Consider the following 17,958-nt stretch of genomic DNA (forward strand, 5'->3'; position numbering starts at 1 on the left):
CAAGACGTCCCTGCTTCCTGATCACTTGCTATACCTGCATACTAACCTTTTGTGTTTCATGCACCAGGACACCCCCAGGTCCCGCTGTACTGCGGCACTTTGCAATCTTTCTCCATTTAAATAATAACTTTTCTTTGATTTTTTTCTGCCAAAGTGCATGACCTCACACTTTCCAACATTATACTCCATCTGCCAAATTTTTGCCCACTCACTTAGCCTGTCTATGTCCTTTTGCAGATTTTTTGTGTCCTCCTCACACATTGCTTTTCCTTCCATCTTTGTATCGTCAGCAAACTTGGCTACGTTACTCTCAGTCCCTTCTTCCAAGTCGTTAATATCAATTGTAAATAGTTGGGGTCCCAGCACTGATCCCTGCGGCACCCCACTAGTTATTGATTGCCAACCAGAGAATGAACCATTTATCCCGACTCTCTGTTTTCTGTTAGTTAGCCAGTCCTCTATGCATGTTAATATATTACCCCCAACCCCGTGAACCTTTATCTTGTGCAGTAACCTTTTATGTGGCACCTTGTCAAATGCCTTCTGGAAGTCCAAATACACCACATCCACTGGTTCCCCTTTATCCACCCTGTTCGTTACATCCTCAAAGAACTCCAGCAAATTTGTCAAACATGACTTCCCCTTCATAAATCCATGCTGACTCTGCCTGACTGAATTTTGCTTTTCCAAATGTCCTGCTACTGCTTCTTTGGATAATGGACTCCAACATTTTCCCAACCACAGATGTTAGACTAACTGGTCTATAGTTTCCTGCTTTTTGTCCGTCTCCTTTTTAAAATAGGGGCGTCACATTTGCAGTTTTCCAATCTGCTGGGACCTCCCCAGAATCCAGGGAATTTTGGTAGATTACAATTAATGCATCCACAATCCCTGCCGCTACTTTTCTTAAGACCCTAGGATGCAAGCCATCAGGTCCAGGGGATTTATCTGCCTTTAGTCCCATTATGTTACTGAGTACCACCTCCTTAGTGATTGTGATTGTGTTACATTCCTCCCCCCCCATAGCACCTTGACTATCCACTGTTGGAATATTGTAAGCGTCCTCTACCATAAAGACTGATACAAAATATTTGTTCAGAGTTTCTGCCATCTTCATGTTCCCTATTACTAATTCCCCGGTCTCATCCTCCAAGGGACCAACATTTACTTTAGCCACTCTTTTCCTTTTTATATACCCATAAAACTCTTGCTATCTGTTTTTATATTTTGTGCTGGTTTACTTTCATAGTCTATCTTCTCTTTCTTAATCATTTTTTTTAGTCGTTCTTTGCTGGCTTTTAAAAGCTTCCCAGTCTTCTGTCCTCCCATTAGTTTTGGCCACTTTGTGTGCCCTTGTTTTTAATTGGATACCGTCCTTTATTTCTTTAGTTAGCCACGGATTACTATCTTTTCTCTCCATCCTTGCCTCCTCACTGGAATATATTTTTCTTGAGAGTTGTGAAATATCTCCTTAAATGTACACCACTGTTCATCACCGTCCTACACTTGAATCTAATTTCCCAGTCCACTTTAGCCAACTCTGCCCTCATACCTTCATAGTCTCCTTTAAGTAAGCTTGGTACATTGGTTAGAGATCCAACTTTCTCACCCTCCATCTGAATTTGAAATTCAATCATGCTATGATCACTCATTCCAAGGGGATTGTTTATTAATCCTGTCTCATTACATAGGACCAGATCTAAGATTGCCTGCCCCCTGGTTTGTTCCGTTACATACTGCTCAAGGAACCCGTCCCTTATGCACTCTATGAACTCCTCCTCAAGGTTACCCTGAACATTCTGATTTGTCCAATCAATATAGAGGCTAAAATCACCCATGATTATTGCTGTTCCCTTTTTACAAGCCCCCACTATTTCCTGGTTTATGCTCCAACCAACAGAGTTGCTACTGTTAGGGGGCCTATAGACTACGTCCATCAGTGACTTTTTTCCCTTATTGTTCCTTATCTCCACCCAAACTGTTTCAACATCCTTATCATTTGAGCCAATATCGTTTCTTACTATTGCAGTGATTCCATCCTTTATCAATAGAGCTACCCCACCTCCTTTTCCTTTCTGTCTGTCCTTCCGGATTGTCAAGTATCCCATAATATTTAATTCCCAGTCCTGGTCACCTTGCAACCACATATCTGTAATGGCTATCAGATCATACCCATTTGTCTCAATTTTTGCCGTCAACTCATCTATTTTGTTGCAAATGCTACGTGCATTTAGATAAAGTGCCTTTAAGTTTGTTTTTTTTTACCCTTTTTTTCCTGCTTGTTTCCTCTTTCCTTCAAACTCACTTTCTTTATTTGTGCTTTCTAATTCCAGCTTTACTCCCCTCCCTACTGAATCTATTTTCAGGTTCCTATCCTCCTGCCAAGCTAGTTTAAACCCTCCTCAACAGCACTAGCAAAACCCCCGCGAGGATATTAGTCCCGGCTCTGTTGAGGTGCAACCTGTCCGGCTTGTACAGGTTCCACCTCCCCCAGAAGCGGTCCCAATGCCTCAGGAAACTAAAGGCCTCCTGCCTGCATCATCTCTCCAGCCACGTATTCATCTGCCCTATCCTCTTATTTCTGTACTCACTAGCTCGTGGCACTGGGAGTAATCTGGAGATTACTACCTTTTGAGATCCTGCTTTTTAATCTCTCTCCTAGCTCCCTAAACTCTGCCTGCAGGACCTCATCCCTCTTCCTGCCTATGTCATTGGTACCGATGTGGACCACGACCTCTGGCTGTTCACCCTCTCCCTCCAGAATGTCCTGCAGACGCTCAGTGACATCCTTGACCCTGGCACAAGGGAGGCAACATACCGTCCTGGAGTCACGTCTGCGGCCGCAAAAACGCCTGTCTGCTCCCCTGACTATTGAATCCCCTACCATTGTAGCTCTTCCCTTTGTCTTCCTCCCCCCCTGTGCAGCTGAGCCACCCGTGGTGCTGTGGACTTGTTTCTGGTTGCACTCCCCAGAGCTACCATCGCCCCCACCGGTATTCAGAGTACTGGTTGGAGAGCGAGGTGGACTCATGGGACTGCTAGTCCTAACTGCCTAGTCCTCCTCTTCTGTCTGGCGGTCACCCACTCCCTCTCTGCCTGCACACTCTTAAGCTGCGGGGTGACCGCCTCTACAAACGTGCTATCCATGTTGCTCTCAGTCTCACGGATGCACCACAGTGACCCCAGCTGCTGCTCAAGCTCCAAAACACGGAGCTCGAGTTGGTGCAGCTGGAGATACCTCCTGTACACATGGTCGCCCCGACTGCGCGAAGCATCCGGGACTTCCCACATGCCACAGGATGTGCAATCCACGGGACTGAGCTGTACTGCCATCCCTCTAATTACACTCACAACTATCGAGGAGAACTAAACTCTAAACCTTAGCACAACACACCCAGCCGTTACTCAGCAAACTGCTGATTTAATTATCTAGTTCTCCTTAGGTAATAAAGATCATATATTTACTTGCAGTTCCTACTTACAGCAATGCCAAAGGTTTCCTACTGAAAAGAAAAAGGAAAAGAAAAAGAAAAATACACCAATCCACCAGCCAATCACTTATCCGCTTGGCTGGGAGAGAGGCAGCGGGCGGGGGAAGAGAGAGAGGCAGGTGGGGGAAGAGAGAGGCGGCGGGCGGGGGAAGAGAGAGGCGGCGGGCGGGGGAAGAGAGAGGAGGCGGGCGGGCGGGGGGGAAGAGAGAGGCGGCGGGCGGGGGAAGAGAGAGGAGGCGGGCGGGCGGGGGGGAAGAGAGAGGCGGGCGGGCGGAAGAGAGAGGCGGGTGGGCAGGGGAGGGGAAGGGAAGGCGGGGGAGGGGAAGGGAAGGCGGGGGAGGGGAAGGGAAGGCGGGGGAGGGGGAAACAGAGAGCTAAGGTTGGGGGGGGGGGGAAAGAGAGAGAGACACGGGGCGGGGTGGGGAGGGAACTCAGGGACGACATCTCATGTTCTTCCAACCCCCCTTACACCTACTGTGGATCTAACTATGACTATTCACTTCATCCCCAATAAACCTGTTAACAATCCGTGACCCACACACAATGCCCCACCTATGGTGGGGGTAAGGGACTTTGGCTGGCAGAGGCAGCACTTGTACTGGGGGGGGGCGGTGGCAGAGGGACAAACTTGGGCTGGGGTGTCTGGGAGTTTGGCTGGGGGGAGAGGAGGCAGCATGTACTTCGGCTGGGGACAGGGGGTTGAGAGACTTTTACTGGGAGCTCTATCCTCTCTGACTGCTTGCAGAGGAGTTCTGAAATCAGAATGGCTCGAATTACACTTTGCAAAGTGACTCGGAACTTGGGCTGGGCAATTCCAATTACACACTCCAGAGAAACTTCTGGGTGTGACTTATTCTCCAAGGGGACCAATCAGCAAGCAGGTCATGTGATAATGGAGTGCCAATCAGCCAGAACAGTGCAAATAAGCCCATCCATATGATAATGACCAAATAATCTGTTTTTTTAGTGATGTTGATTGAGGGATAAATATTGGCCCCAGCACACCGGGGTAACTCCCATGCTCATCTTCGAAATAATGGAGAAACAGAAAGGTTTAAGGATGTAATACACAGATGATGAAAAGCAGATTGCAGGTAGAAAAATCTACTGGCGAGTTGGTAACAAGAGGGCCTGAATTTAGGATTAATACTAAAAGTATACAGGAGGAGGTTAGAAGATTTATTTTCACACAAAAGATTTGTTAGAATATGGAACACATGACCTCAAGTGGCTACTGAAGCTGAGTCAGTCACAATATTTAATTAATGTTCGAAGAAAAAAGGGGAAAGAGCAGAGAAGCTGGATTATACTCGATACCTCATTGGATCTAGCACTGTACAGACCTACTTCTTGCGCTAAAAATTTTATAATTCCACGACCTCTGACTGACAAGCAGGCTCATCGACCCACTATTTGCACATTCTTATAAAAGGGAATAGCTTTGTTTACAGAGCTTGTTAAAATTTCAATATAGAACAGATCTGAACAGCCCTGCAATATTCTGGATGTGCTGTTGATCCTTCAATAAGAACTGTGGGGGATGTAGCTTCAAGGTTTGAGGATCGGATTGGAATGAAGAACAATTCTGGTCCACAGCTGAGTTGATTAAATTGATGGCAGTTAATCACACAATACTTAAGCCAGTCGTCTCATATGTGGCATCCACTTTAAAAATAAAGGTCTACTCAGCTGTCCAGAGAGATAGAGGTAAATTATAGATCATTCTGTTCATCACAATCTGTGCAACTGTAGATGTGAAATATTGATTCATTCTCGGGATGCAGGCGTCACTGGCAAGGCCGACATTTATTGCCCATCTCTAGTTGCCCAGTTTTGATACAGCTGATTGCTGGGGCCACTTCAGAGGGCAGTTAAGAGTCAACCACGTTGGTGCGGGACTGGAGTCACCTATCGGCCCAGACCGGGTAAGGACGGCAGGTTTCTTTCCCCGAAGCGACATCAATGAACCCAGTTGGGTTTTTTACAACAATCCGACAGAATATACAGAATAACGTGCCGCTTCCATTATTATATAGAAATAACAGTGTCATCGCAGTTTATATTTTCAGTATTTCGCGACCTTAGCTATGGCAGAAGAACAACTGCCGAGGAAGCTGTCTGAACAGAACTGTAGCCAACGTCCCTCGGCCCAGTGTGCAACTGCAATCAAGACAGTCGCAACAAATGGAAGAAAAAGTGTAAAAGTTTTGAAGAAAATTACCCTCCTCTACCATAAGACAAGGGTGAAATACTTACTTGAACCTTTATTAGAGACGGCAACAAGTAAAATAAAAAGAAAACAGTGGTAAGTAGATGCGACACCCTTAGTACAAAATGTTTCAGGACAGCACACACTAAACACCAGGCCATCAATTCTCACACCCACACAGGCCGCCTTCATGCACCATTTCTCCAGCCACTGTACCGTCAAGTTTTTATCCTCAGTATAACATTTCTAGTCACTTGATTTTCTCACATCAGAAGCACGCATGCAACAGATAAATTATTAAGAAGAAAACAAATCATAAGACTACTTGAATAAAATTCACAAGAAGAATCAACTGCCCCTTTTGGACAGCAACTCACTTCAAAGCAAAAAAAGAAAACGTTTCACTTTTAGAATAAGTAATAGTCCAAACCACAGATACCAGACTTTTAACCCTTTTTCTCTAAAGTTCATGACTGGGGGCAGTGATCGCATCATATAGACGGTTAAGTTTTTTTCTAGATCACACACCAGTGTGATCTCCTGCACTGGTTCAATCGCCTGAGGTCGGAGAGGAATTTTCCCTTATTGGCCCTGCTTTTTGCATTTCGTGGGAAATACAGGGCTGCGGAAGGGAGAGGGAGGTGTAGGGAGGGACAAAGTGTTTAGTCACGATGCTCCCTCCATGATGAGGTGCGGGGCCAGGCTTGATGGACCAGCTGGTCTTTTCCTGCCCTCAATTTCCCATGTGTGTATGCAACCCAAGTCCATGCACCCGTTTGAGTATTTTTGTTTGCAATATATCAACCCACATGCACTGGTGAAACGTGAAGGCAACAATAAGGTGCTGCAGCATCACAGAGGTTATATGGGCTTCCTTGATGGCCTAACGTTTAAAATTCTGAGTGAACCATAAGCGATCCCAGGTTTGATCTCCAGTATGTTCTGAGCCGAGCGGCAGTAAGCAGTTCTGTCCACAGGCCGGGTTCGGAAAGGAAAAAAAGTAATGCTCAACAGTCCTTGCCCTGGAGGATTGCCGAGGTACCCAACCCTACCAGAAAATGTAAGTGTGTGTGTGCGCGCATGTCTGTGCCTACACTCACACATGCATGTACATTTATTGAGGAGAGAATCAGTTCGGGGCTGTATGTCCTCCATTATTGGTTAGAATGCTGGCACTTTTTGCGGAGATTCACTTAGTGAATATAATGGCCACTTTGGGTGATTACTTGCCATGTAAGTGGATTCCAATAAGGGAGACTGTTCCTTCAGAAGAGGAGCGCGGGAGGGGAGATGGTGAGGAAAAAAATTTAATTAGAAAAGTTATATAACAGGTTACTAGAAGCAGTTAAAATTCTGGTTGCTATTCTTATACTGTTTCCCTGGCTATTAAATATTAACTTGATTACCACAACAACAACATCTTGTATTTATACAGCATCTTTAACACATCCCAAGGTGCTTCACAGGAGCGTTATAAAACAAAATTTAACACCGAGCCACATAAGTGGATATTAGGGCAGATTGCTCAAAGAGGTAGGTTTCAAGGAGTGTCTTAAAGGACGGAAGAGAGGTAGTGAGGTGGAGAGATTTAGGGAGGTAATTCCAGTGTTTAGGGCCTAGGCAGCGGAAGGCACGGCTGCCAATGGTGAAGCGATGAAAATCGGGGATATCTAAGAGGCCAGAAGTAGAGGAGTGCAGATATCTCGGAGGATTGTAGGGCTGGAGGAGATTACAGAGATAGTGAGGGGTGAGGCCATGGAGAGATTTGAAAACATGGATGAGAATTGAAATGAGAAACTTATTTTCACATTTTGATCCCTAAAGACTGACTTTAAGCGCAGTTGTCCCATTGCACAACATCCCAACAGGTTCCTTTTTGAAGATTTTGCATAAGAAATCACAGGAAAACAGTACAGCTTAATGAGGGTGAGGAGTTAGGAGGTCAGGGGAGGTCTGGGTTGGGGCACCTGAAAGTAAGATAAATTCGACGTTGCCAAGTGCAGTGTGTACCTCTCGATTGGCTGACGTTTCTGCTGCATCCTGTTCGTCAGATCGATGCTGCGTCATGGATGATTCTGCACCCCGGGGGGAAGAGGAACCAGGTGAGGCTGATTGCTAAAGACAGGGTGAGGGAGGGAGGAGAGAAAAAAACACATTGTCAAAAGCTTGGTTACATCGCAACAGACAAATCACCCCCAACCAAGCTTTCCAGCTGATGCCTAAACACCCAAGGAAGAAATCTTCAAACTTTTGAAGACACAAAAATTATTCTATCGCATTAAAATACACACCGGGGTTAAAAAAGAAAGGCAGTTGAATATATCTATAAAACACCAACTTGCAAGCACACACAATTTGGACAATATTTGGTCTAGAATTTGTTTGGTTTAGAATTTGTCCACTAACGTTACAACCAAACAGAGTACTTCACAAACCCAGCATTTTGTTTGAAAAAAAAAAACACTTGTTCGTTTGATTCTAATACAGTGTGAGCAGAAATATTGTTGATAATTGATCACATTTCCTGACCTTAATTGGAATAAATCTCAAAATACCATCATTTGATGGAAGAAAACTGAAAAATCACACACATAAAAATATCTCAAATCTGCAATGCTATAAAGTGATGCTCAGGGCCCTCTAATCCTGACAAACCTCTTCATCCTGATAATCTACTGGAAACATCCAGAAGTTTTCCATTATGTTTTCCAATCGAAGAGATCCCTTTGTCTTCGCCCCTAATTTTCTCTCGCCCCCTGTTGCCCTTAACCGCCTTTCGATTGAAGTGCGTCCTGTACTGGGACTAGCAGACAGTTATCTGGTGTCACAGCGCACTTAGATACTCTAGTTTGACTGTAATGGGATAACCCTAGCCAGTTAGGTTTCACATCAACATGGTTTAACCCTGTACAATACTTCCCATGCCTGTGCAGCCTTCGAAGAAAAATAGGAGCAATTTCCATTAGACAATATATCAGCACAAGAACAAACTATCTAACACTTAATTCCTTCACCATTTACATTAAGGCCTCGACATTCGGGTCGTTTGCGCTCCTTGGATATTCAGTTCCCAACCCTGGTCACCCTACAACCATGTCTCCGTAATTGCAACTATATCGTATCCGTTTGCATCTATTTGCACTGTTAATTCGTCTACCTTATTACAGATGCTTCTTGCATTCAGATACAATGCTTTTAAATTTGTCTTTTTAACATTATTTTGTGCTATAGCCCTATTTGTTCTTACCTGGTCCCTATTTGTTCGTGCACTCTTTTGTTTGTATGCTCTGTCCCTTCCTGCCATAATCTGGTTATCCTTACACAATCACTTTCTTGCATTGCTTCCTTTTCTTTTCTCTTTAGCATTCTAGATTTCTCTCCACTGCGACCGTCACTGTTGTAATGTAGGAAATGTGGAGACAGTTTGTGCACAGCAAGCTCCCACAAACAATAATGAGATCATCTGTTTTAGTGATGTTGGTCGAGGGATACATATTGGCCAGGACACCGGGGAGAACTCCCCTACGTTTCTTCGAAATAGTGCCATTGGATCTTTTACGTGCAATTTAGACGGGGCAGACTGTGGCTCGGTTTAGTGTCTCATCTGAAAGACAGCACTTCCGTCAGTCCAGCGCTCCTTCATTACTGCATTGGGGGTGTCGGCCTGGATTATGTGCCCAAGTCTCTGAAGTGGGGTTTGAACCCATGACCTTCTGACTCAGAGGTGAGTGCTACCCACTAAGCCAAGGTTAGAAGCCAAGTTTTTTTTTAAACGAGGGGAAGAATTCTTTAACAGATTTATTCCTTCTCTCACTGGATATAGCTTTCTTCAGATAAATCAGGCCTGCTAATTATCAAGCCTTCTCTTTCGTAATCCCAATGTCACCAACTCTTCTCAATCATTGACGTTTCGTATAATACTGGATTGCACACCCTCAAACTAAATTTAATTTATTCTGTTCTAGTGTAGTCTCATGGCCTCAACTCCCCTCTAACTCTGTAACCTCCTCCAGCCCTACAACCCTCTGAGATCTCTGCCTCCTCCAATTCTGGCCTCTTGCGCACCCCTGATTTTCATTGTTTCACCACTGGTAGCCGTGCCTTCAGCTGCCTAGGCCCTAAGCTCTGGCATTCCCTCCCTAAACCTCTCCACTTCTCTCTCCTCCTTGAAGATGCTCCTTAAAACCTCTCTCTTTGACCAAGCTTTTGGCCACTTGTCCTAATGTCTCCATGTGAGGCTCAGTGTCAAATTTTGTTTGATTATCGCTCCCGTGAAGTACCTTCTGACATTTTACGATGTTAAAGGTGCTGTATAAATGCAAGTTGGTGTTGTAGTTAGATCGGCTGAACTATAAGATGTTATAATTTAAAGCCAGTAGTTCTAAAGATATTCATTTCCAAAGTGAATGAAGAGGGGACAAAGTAAAAAAGTTCTAAAAATAATCACAGTCCTGAGTGAGTTAAACTTGGTTTTATAACTGGATGTAGCAAGGTGTGCAAAACACACACACATACTTTATTAATAATGTATGAAGGATCGAGTTCAAAAAGCAATTCGCATTTCTAGAATCTGCCACTCAGTTTCTGTAAGAGAAAGCCCATTACACTTCCCCTCCACATACAAACATGATTTAGTTCACTCGAAAGCACAGCCGCAACATATCAGAATGTTTGGTTTAGCAAAACAGTAGAAGCAAGCACACTTCGCTCCTGTGGCCTGAGGACTGACAGCATTTAATTCCATTCCACTCCATTCTGGTGAGCAGGCACCTGCTCAATTATTTAAAGTACAGCTCAATTGATATTAGTCATGAATTAAGCATAGGCTGGAAAAAGTGCAGGATAAAGATGAGGAACAATTGAAGACTCATTTTAATATAATCTCGCAGCCAGTAAATTATTTCTGACAACCCTACTCATTTTTAAAAACAAACTATTTAAAAGAATACATAACTCCTGGATACAACCCTATAGCTGTCTTGTCTTTTGAGTATTCACAGGGAAAATTTCCCGATCACACCCCCTTTCTGCTTCCCAATAATAAAAAAAAAATCATTCAAATAAATTAACGCATCACAAATCAATACTCATCATCAAGAATCAATCAATCAATCAATCACTACGGTATTCTGAGGAGAGGCTTTTAAACCTGTTGAGAATCTAGACTAGTCAAAGAATTGGCACATCTCACTATCTAACCCTGGACTATGTGGTCGATTGTCTGGCCACTGTGTGCATTGGGTTAAAAGAAATGCAAATATTATAATATCTGGGTATTGGGAAATGGATTTACAAATGCACACGGTTAAGGCTATGTGGCAATATTCCTTTGCTGTGGGGATGTTCAGTCATTGAGTAAATTCAAGACAGAAATCGCGAGATTTTTGGATACTAAAGGAATCAAGGGATATGGGTCGGGAAGGAAGTTGAGTTGAGGTAGAAAGTCAGCCATGATCTTATAGAATGACGGAGCAGACTCGAGGAGCCGTATGGCCTACTCCTGTTTCTATTTCTTATGGTCTTATAATAGCATTGATTAGATCATAGAAAGATACAGCAGCAAAGGTGGCCATTTGGACTGTTGTACCTGTGCCGGCTCTTTGAAAGATCATAGAATTTATCGTAGAACTTTGCAGCACAGAAGGAGGCCATTCGGCCCATCAAGTCTGCGCCGGTACTTTGAAAGAGCTATCTTCCACCTAATGTTCACACATGCACTTCCAGCGGCCGTCTGATTCCCCTTCCCATCCCCAATCTAAGGACAGGCAGGAAAAGTGCGGCACGTTATCTGCTGCCCTGGCTGGGGTCAGGTGACTCAGCACAGGCTGGGAATCAAACCATTCTGCCCTTTACGGGTTAGTACCGCACCAGGTTGCGGTCCCATATTTATAAACACATGAACCAAGGAGCCGCGACAGGAAGAGAACTTCTAACAAAGTCTGAGCATTGTTTCAACAAGGCAGTCCTTTTCCAGGCTCGGGGTGTGAGTGCAGCATGTCGTGCGCCATTGGCCTGTATGGAGTGGGAAGGCTGCAGGTTCAATCCCTGGTCTGTGCTGACTAACATGTCTCCCCACTACTCATGGTCTTTGGAGAGAGAGGAGGAAATCAACCAGAGGCTCGACTCCTGAATGCTGACTTCTATCATAAAGTGCATGAGTGTGTACATGTGTTTGCATATTTGTGCGTGCGTACGTTTGCGAGCTATCCAATTAGTCCCACTCCCCTGCTCTTTCTCCATAAACCTGCCATAGATGGGGTATGTTATCTACATGCAGTTTGTATTATAGCTTGATTTTCCAGCAATGGCTGACAATGGCTGTCTTGCTTGCTATGCCTACATCTACTTATCTGGCACTTCATTATGTACCAACCCATTGGCCAGTTACTAATTTTCTTTCTCGGCCACACACCATCTCTCTCCTACCTTTGGTGCATACACAGACAAAAATAAGATGGACAGGAGTAAGGCAGGGTAAGAGAAAACAAAACATGCCACAAGCACATGACAACCACAAAATGAAGAGACAGGATTTAGAAAAATAGAATGGCTTATTGGTGTTAACTGTAATTAAGAATTTTTCCTTTTTACGAGATCAAAGGGAACAATGTTGCATATTTCATTTTTTTTTAAATGAAAAATATTTTAAATGCATTTTTAAAGATGTAGTTTAATTTAAAAAAAGGTTTAAATGCATTTAAGTTTTAGGTAAGCGTGGATGCAGTCAAGGGAAAGCTAGATTAGTACACAGGGGAGTTATTGAGCAGTGCGTGCAGTTGGTAGGAGACGTCTTTTGAAGATGCATTCACTCACCTTGATCTCAGGACAGGAACTTTGCCTCGGAGGTCTCCACTAACGCCACTAGGAAGGCATTGCACGGAAGGTTAGTGCTGTGCCACCAATCTCCAGCCCCCTTAGAGTTGTGGCCATCTCAGCCAGAAGTGCTGAGTGGATGATCTATATCGGCCTCCTCCTGAGGTGCCCACCACCAATTGGAATCAATCATTAAGGATGAAATAGCAGCGCATTTGGAAAGCAGTGATAGGATTGGTCCAAGTCAGCATGGATTTATGAAGGGGAAATCATGCTTGACAAATCTTCTGGAATTTTTTGAGGATGTAACTAGTAGAGTGGACAGGGGAGAACCAGTGGATGTGTGGTGTATTTGGACTTTCAAAAGGCTTTTGACAAGGTCCCACACAGGAGATTGGTGTGCAATATCAAAGCACATGGTATTGGGGGTAATATACTGACGTGGATAGAGAACTAGCTGGCAGAGAGTCGGGATAAACGGGTCCTTTTCAGAATGGCAGGCAGTGACTAGTGGAGTGCCGCAGGGCTCGGTGCTGGGACCCCAGCTCTTTACAATATATATTAATGATTTAGATGATGGAATTGAGTGGGGATCAACTTTGTTCTCCAAGTTTGCAGATGACACTAAACTGAGTGGCAGTGTGAGCTGTGAGGAGGACGCTAAGAGACTGTAGGGTGACATGGACAGGTTAGGCGAATGGGCAAATACATGGCAGATGCACTATAATGTGGATAAATGTGAGGTTATCCACTTTGGGGGCAAAAACACGAAGGCAGAATATTATCTGAATGGCGGCAGATTAGGAAAAAGGGAGGTGCAGCGAGACCTGGTGTCATGGTTCATCAGTCCTTGAAAGTTGGCGTGCAGGTACAGCAGACGGTGAAGAAGGCAAATGGCATGTTGGCCTTCATAGCAAGGGGATTTTAGTATAGGACCAAGGAAGTCTTACTGCAGTTGTACAGGGCCTTGGTGAGGCCTCACCTGGAATATTGTGTTTAGTTTTGGTCTCCTAATCTGAGGAAGGACGTTCTTTGCTATTGAGGGTGCAGCGAAGGTTCACCAGACTGATTCCAGGGATGGCTGGACTGACATATGATGAGAGACTGGATCAACTGGGCTTTTATACACACGAGTTTAGAAGGATGAGAGGCGATCTCATAGAAACATAAGATTCTGACGGGACTGGACAGGTTAGATACGGGAAGAATGTTCTCGATGTTGGGGGAAGTCCAGAACCAGGGGACATAGTCTTAGGATAAGGGGCAGGCAATTTAGGACTGAGATGAGGAGAAACTGCTTCACTCAGAGTTGTTAACCTGTGGAATTCCCTGCAGCAGAGAGTTGTTGATGCCAGTTCATTGGATATATTCAAGAGGGAGTTAGATATGGCCCTTACGGCTAAAGGGATCAAGGGTTATGGAAAGAAAGCAGGAAAGGGGTACTGAAGGAATGATCAGCCATGATCTTATTGAATGATCGTGCAGGCTCGAAGGGCCAAATGACCTACTCCTGCACCTATTTTCTATGTTTCTATGACAGAAGCCAGTCTTCAGCCAAGTTGATTCACTCCACGTGATATCAAGAAACGGATGAGCGCACTGGATACAGAAAAGACCATGGGCTCCGAAAACATCCTGGCTGTTGTGCTGAAGACATGCTCCAGAACTAGCCGTGCCTCTTGCCAAGCTGTTCCAGTACAGTTTCAATACTGGCATCTATCCAACAATGTGGAAAACTGCCCAGGTATGTCCTGTCCACAAAAGGCAGGACAAATCCAATCCGGCCAATTACCGCACCATCAGTCTACTCTCAATCATCAACAAAGTGATGGAAGGTGTCGTCGACAGTGCTTTGAAGCAGCACTTACTCACCAATAACCTGCTCACCGATGCCCAGTTTGGGTTCTGCCAGGACCACTCAGCTCCAGACCTCATTACAGCCTTGGTCCAAACATGGACAAAAGAGCTGAATTCCAGGGGCTAGGTGAGAGTGACTGCTCTTGACATCAAGGCAGCCTTTGACCGAGTGTGGCATCAAGGAGCCCTAATAAAACTGAAGTCAATAGGAATCTGGAGAAAACTCTCCACTGGCTGGAGTCATACCTAGCACAAAGGAAGATGGTTGTAGTTCAATCATTTCAGTCCCAAGACATTGTTGCAGGGGTTCCTCAGGGCAGTGTCCTAGGCTCAACTATCTTCAGCTGCTTCATCAATGATCTTCCCTCCATCATAAGATCAGAAGTGGGGATGTTCGCTGATGATTGCAGAGTGCTCAGTTCCATTTGCAACTCCTCAGAAAATGAAGCAGTCCGTGCCCGCATGCAGCAAAACTTGAATGACATTCAGGCTTGGGCTGATAAGTGGCAAGTAACATTTGGGCCACACAGCTGCCTGGCATTGACCATCTCCAACAAAGGAGAGTCTAACCACCCACCCCTTAACGTTTAATGGCATTATCATCGCTGAATCTTCCACCATCAACATCCTCGGGGTCACCATCGACCAGAAACTTAACTGGACCAGCCACATAAATACTGTGGTAACAATAGCCTCTGACTAAATACTGGCTTTGCTAGCGACGCCCACATCCCGGAATGAATTTTTAAAAAATTCAGTGGCCATTAAGCTCTAGTTGCCGGTGACGAACACGAAGTTCTAGGCCCTAATTTTAAAAAATTCATTCTTGGGATTTAGGCATCACTGGCAAGGTCGGTGTTCATTGCCCACCCCTAATTGTCCTTGAGAAGGTGGTTTTGAGCTGCCTTCTTGAACCATTGCAGTCCGTATGGTGAAGGTGCTCTCACAGTGCTGTTAGGTAGAGGGTTCCAGGATTTTCTATCTAGGGAGATGTTGGATATATATCACTATAAAGGTTCCCTGAGATGTCGCTTGTGAAGGCTATGGTGCCCTTGCTTTTCAAGTGATTCTTTGCAGTGCTTCATAGAAGAATGCTCTTCATAGAAGGATATGCTGATAAGGTTCGATAAAGTAGGGTGAGGAGGAGGCTCGTATGGACCATAAACCAGGCATGGACCAATTGGCCGAATGACCTGTAACTTGTGTTGTCATTTCTATGCAATTCTATGTAACTCCTTCCAACACTGGGGATCAACTTTGTTCTCCTCTTATCTACCTCTCCGGCCCTCTTATGATGTGTTATTGGAAGCAGACTACCCTAACTACCCTCTTGCTGTTATAGTAATAATAAAATCTACTGCCATTATTCTGCATCTGCTGCTATGTTACCTTACAGTTTACTCTTGTTAACTAGAATCTCTTTTTTGACCTGCTTTTTAGTTTATTTTTATACTTGGCCCAAAGAGCACAACTCTCCAGCTTTGTGAAGCTTTTCAGTCACTCTTTAAATGTTCAAATTTGGACTCTGTCTCCATGTCATGGCACACAGACTAGGTTCAAACCCTGGTCCATGGCGGTATAGCTGAACTCAGCTGGTATGGTGGGAGAGGATTGGAGAGGGGTGGATATTGGCCAAGAGTTACCACCCTTGTGGCTAACCAGAGATAGAGCAGGGGTCAAGCTGGGGTCCGCTCCGTAGAGATCACCACATTCACCAACTGAATCCTCAAAGGAATTCATTGCTATTTTTAATATCAGAGACAATACTGTATATTTTGGGCCAGATTTTGCTGTCAAATAATGTTGAAGCTAATGGCGCTCGCTGATATTTATATGCTACAACTTCAGGATGTCCCAAAGTGCTCTACAGCCAATACTTTTTAATGTGTAGTCACTGCTGTAATGTAGGAAACGTGGCAGCCAATTTGCACACAGCAAGATCCCACAAACAATAATGTGATGACCACCAGATAATCTGTTTTTTAGTGATGTTGGTTGAGGGATAAATATTGGTTAGGACACCGGGGAGAACTTCGCCACTCTTTTTTGAAATAGTGCCATGGGATCTTTTACGTCCACCTGAGAGAGTAGACAGGGCCTCGGTTCAACATCTCATCGAAAAGACAGCACCTCCGACAGTGTAGCACTCCCTCAATACTACAGTTGGGAGTGTCAGCTTGTTATTTGTGCTCATGTCTCTGGAGTGGGGCTTGAATCCATGACCTTCTGACTCAGAGGCGAGTGTGCTACCTGCTGAAGCACGGCTAACACATACACAAAAGCTCCACTAGCAGACAGCTACTGGAACACGAGATCAATGTACTGGAGCATTGTAAATGATTTAGAGGGCGCAGAAGATCCGAAAAGAAGCCTAATGTAACCAGTGACCACAGCTTTTGACAGCTCCACTTCATTATAGCTGCTGATAAAACTGAAAACTGAGCATCTCTGCAGGCTCGACCTGCAGGTGAGTTCCTTGTGTGTTCATATTTTTATGCCATCGTCCGTACGTTTTTCCAAGTTCACCAATAATTTGAAAGGTAATCTATTTGCTTTGCAGGATATCACAATTAATTATTCATCCAAGAATCCTATTGTCAACCTACCCCAATCCTTGCTGAAATACAGGAAGGGTTTTGTTTCAAATACCAACATCTCTGCTTATAACAACAACTTGCATTTGTATAGCACCTTTAAGGTAGTAAAACGTCCCAAAGCCCTTCATAGGAGCGTTATCAAACAAGCCACATGAGATATTAGGACAGGTGACAAAATGCTTGATCAAAGAAGTAGGTTTTAAAGAGCATCTTAAAGAAGAGAGAGGCAGAGAAGTTTAGGGAAGGAATGGCAGAGTTTAGAGCCTAAACGGTAGTTCGGGAGCAGCGGCCGGAGGAGGAGCAGCGGCAGCCTATAAAGGCCCAGCGGCAGTCCGGGGTCAGCGGCAGTTCAGGAGCAGCTAGCTGCAGCAGGGTCAAAAGTAAGAAAGAAATAAAAAGTGATCGAAGGGTGACGTCACAGCCAAGAGGGTAAGTGATTGGCTGGTTGAGTGGTGAGTAGTTTTCTTTTTCTTCATCTTTTTTCTTGTTCTTAGCAGTAAGAAACCTCGTCATTGTTGACAAATTAAGTAATTTAAGGGTTAAGTCATGGCAGGAGAGCCCAGACCCGTGTTATGCTTTTCCTGTACTATGTGGGAAATCAGGGACGCTTCCAGTGTCCCTGACTACCATGTGTCCAGGAAGTGTATCCAGCTGCAGCTCCTGACAGACCGCTTTGTAGCACTGGAGCTACGCATGGATTCACTCTGGAGCATCCGCGATGCCAAGGATGTCTTGAATAGCACATTTAGTGAGTTGGTCACACCGCAGGTAAAGGTTACACAGATAGGGAATGGGTGACCATCAGGAAGAGCAGTGGAAGGAAGATAGTGCAGGGGTGCCCTGCGGTCATCTCCCTCCAAAACAGATATACCACCTTTGGTACTGTTAGGGGAGACGGTTCATCAGGGGAGGGCAGCAGCAGCCAAGTTCATGGCACCATGGGTGGCTCTGCTGCGCAGGAGGGCACGAAAAAGAATGGGAAGCTATAGTG

The 17,958-nt window shown here is 44.7% G+C and overlaps 1 protein-coding gene across 4 annotated transcripts in view; it reads right to left on the bottom strand.

Annotated features, from left to right (window-relative positions):
* The window catches only part of LOC139268710 (amyloid-beta A4 precursor protein-binding family A member 1-like), a 206,645-nt gene that overhangs the window by 66,958 nt on the left and 121,729 nt on the right, over positions 1–17,958 (bottom strand). For all 4 annotated transcript variants that reach the window (XM_070887334.1, XM_070887324.1, XM_070887303.1 and 1 more), the window contains exon 3: positions 7,711–7,815. In XM_070887334.1, coding sequence (XP_070743435.1) covers positions 7,711–7,815 — 105 coding nt within the window. The remainder of the gene's footprint in view (positions 1–7,710; positions 7,816–17,958) is intronic.

This window comes from Pristiophorus japonicus, chromosome 1, assembly GCF_044704955.1.
Source record: "Pristiophorus japonicus isolate sPriJap1 chromosome 1, sPriJap1.hap1, whole genome shotgun sequence".
Classification (NCBI taxonomy): domain Eukaryota; kingdom Metazoa; phylum Chordata; class Chondrichthyes; family Pristiophoridae; genus Pristiophorus; species Pristiophorus japonicus.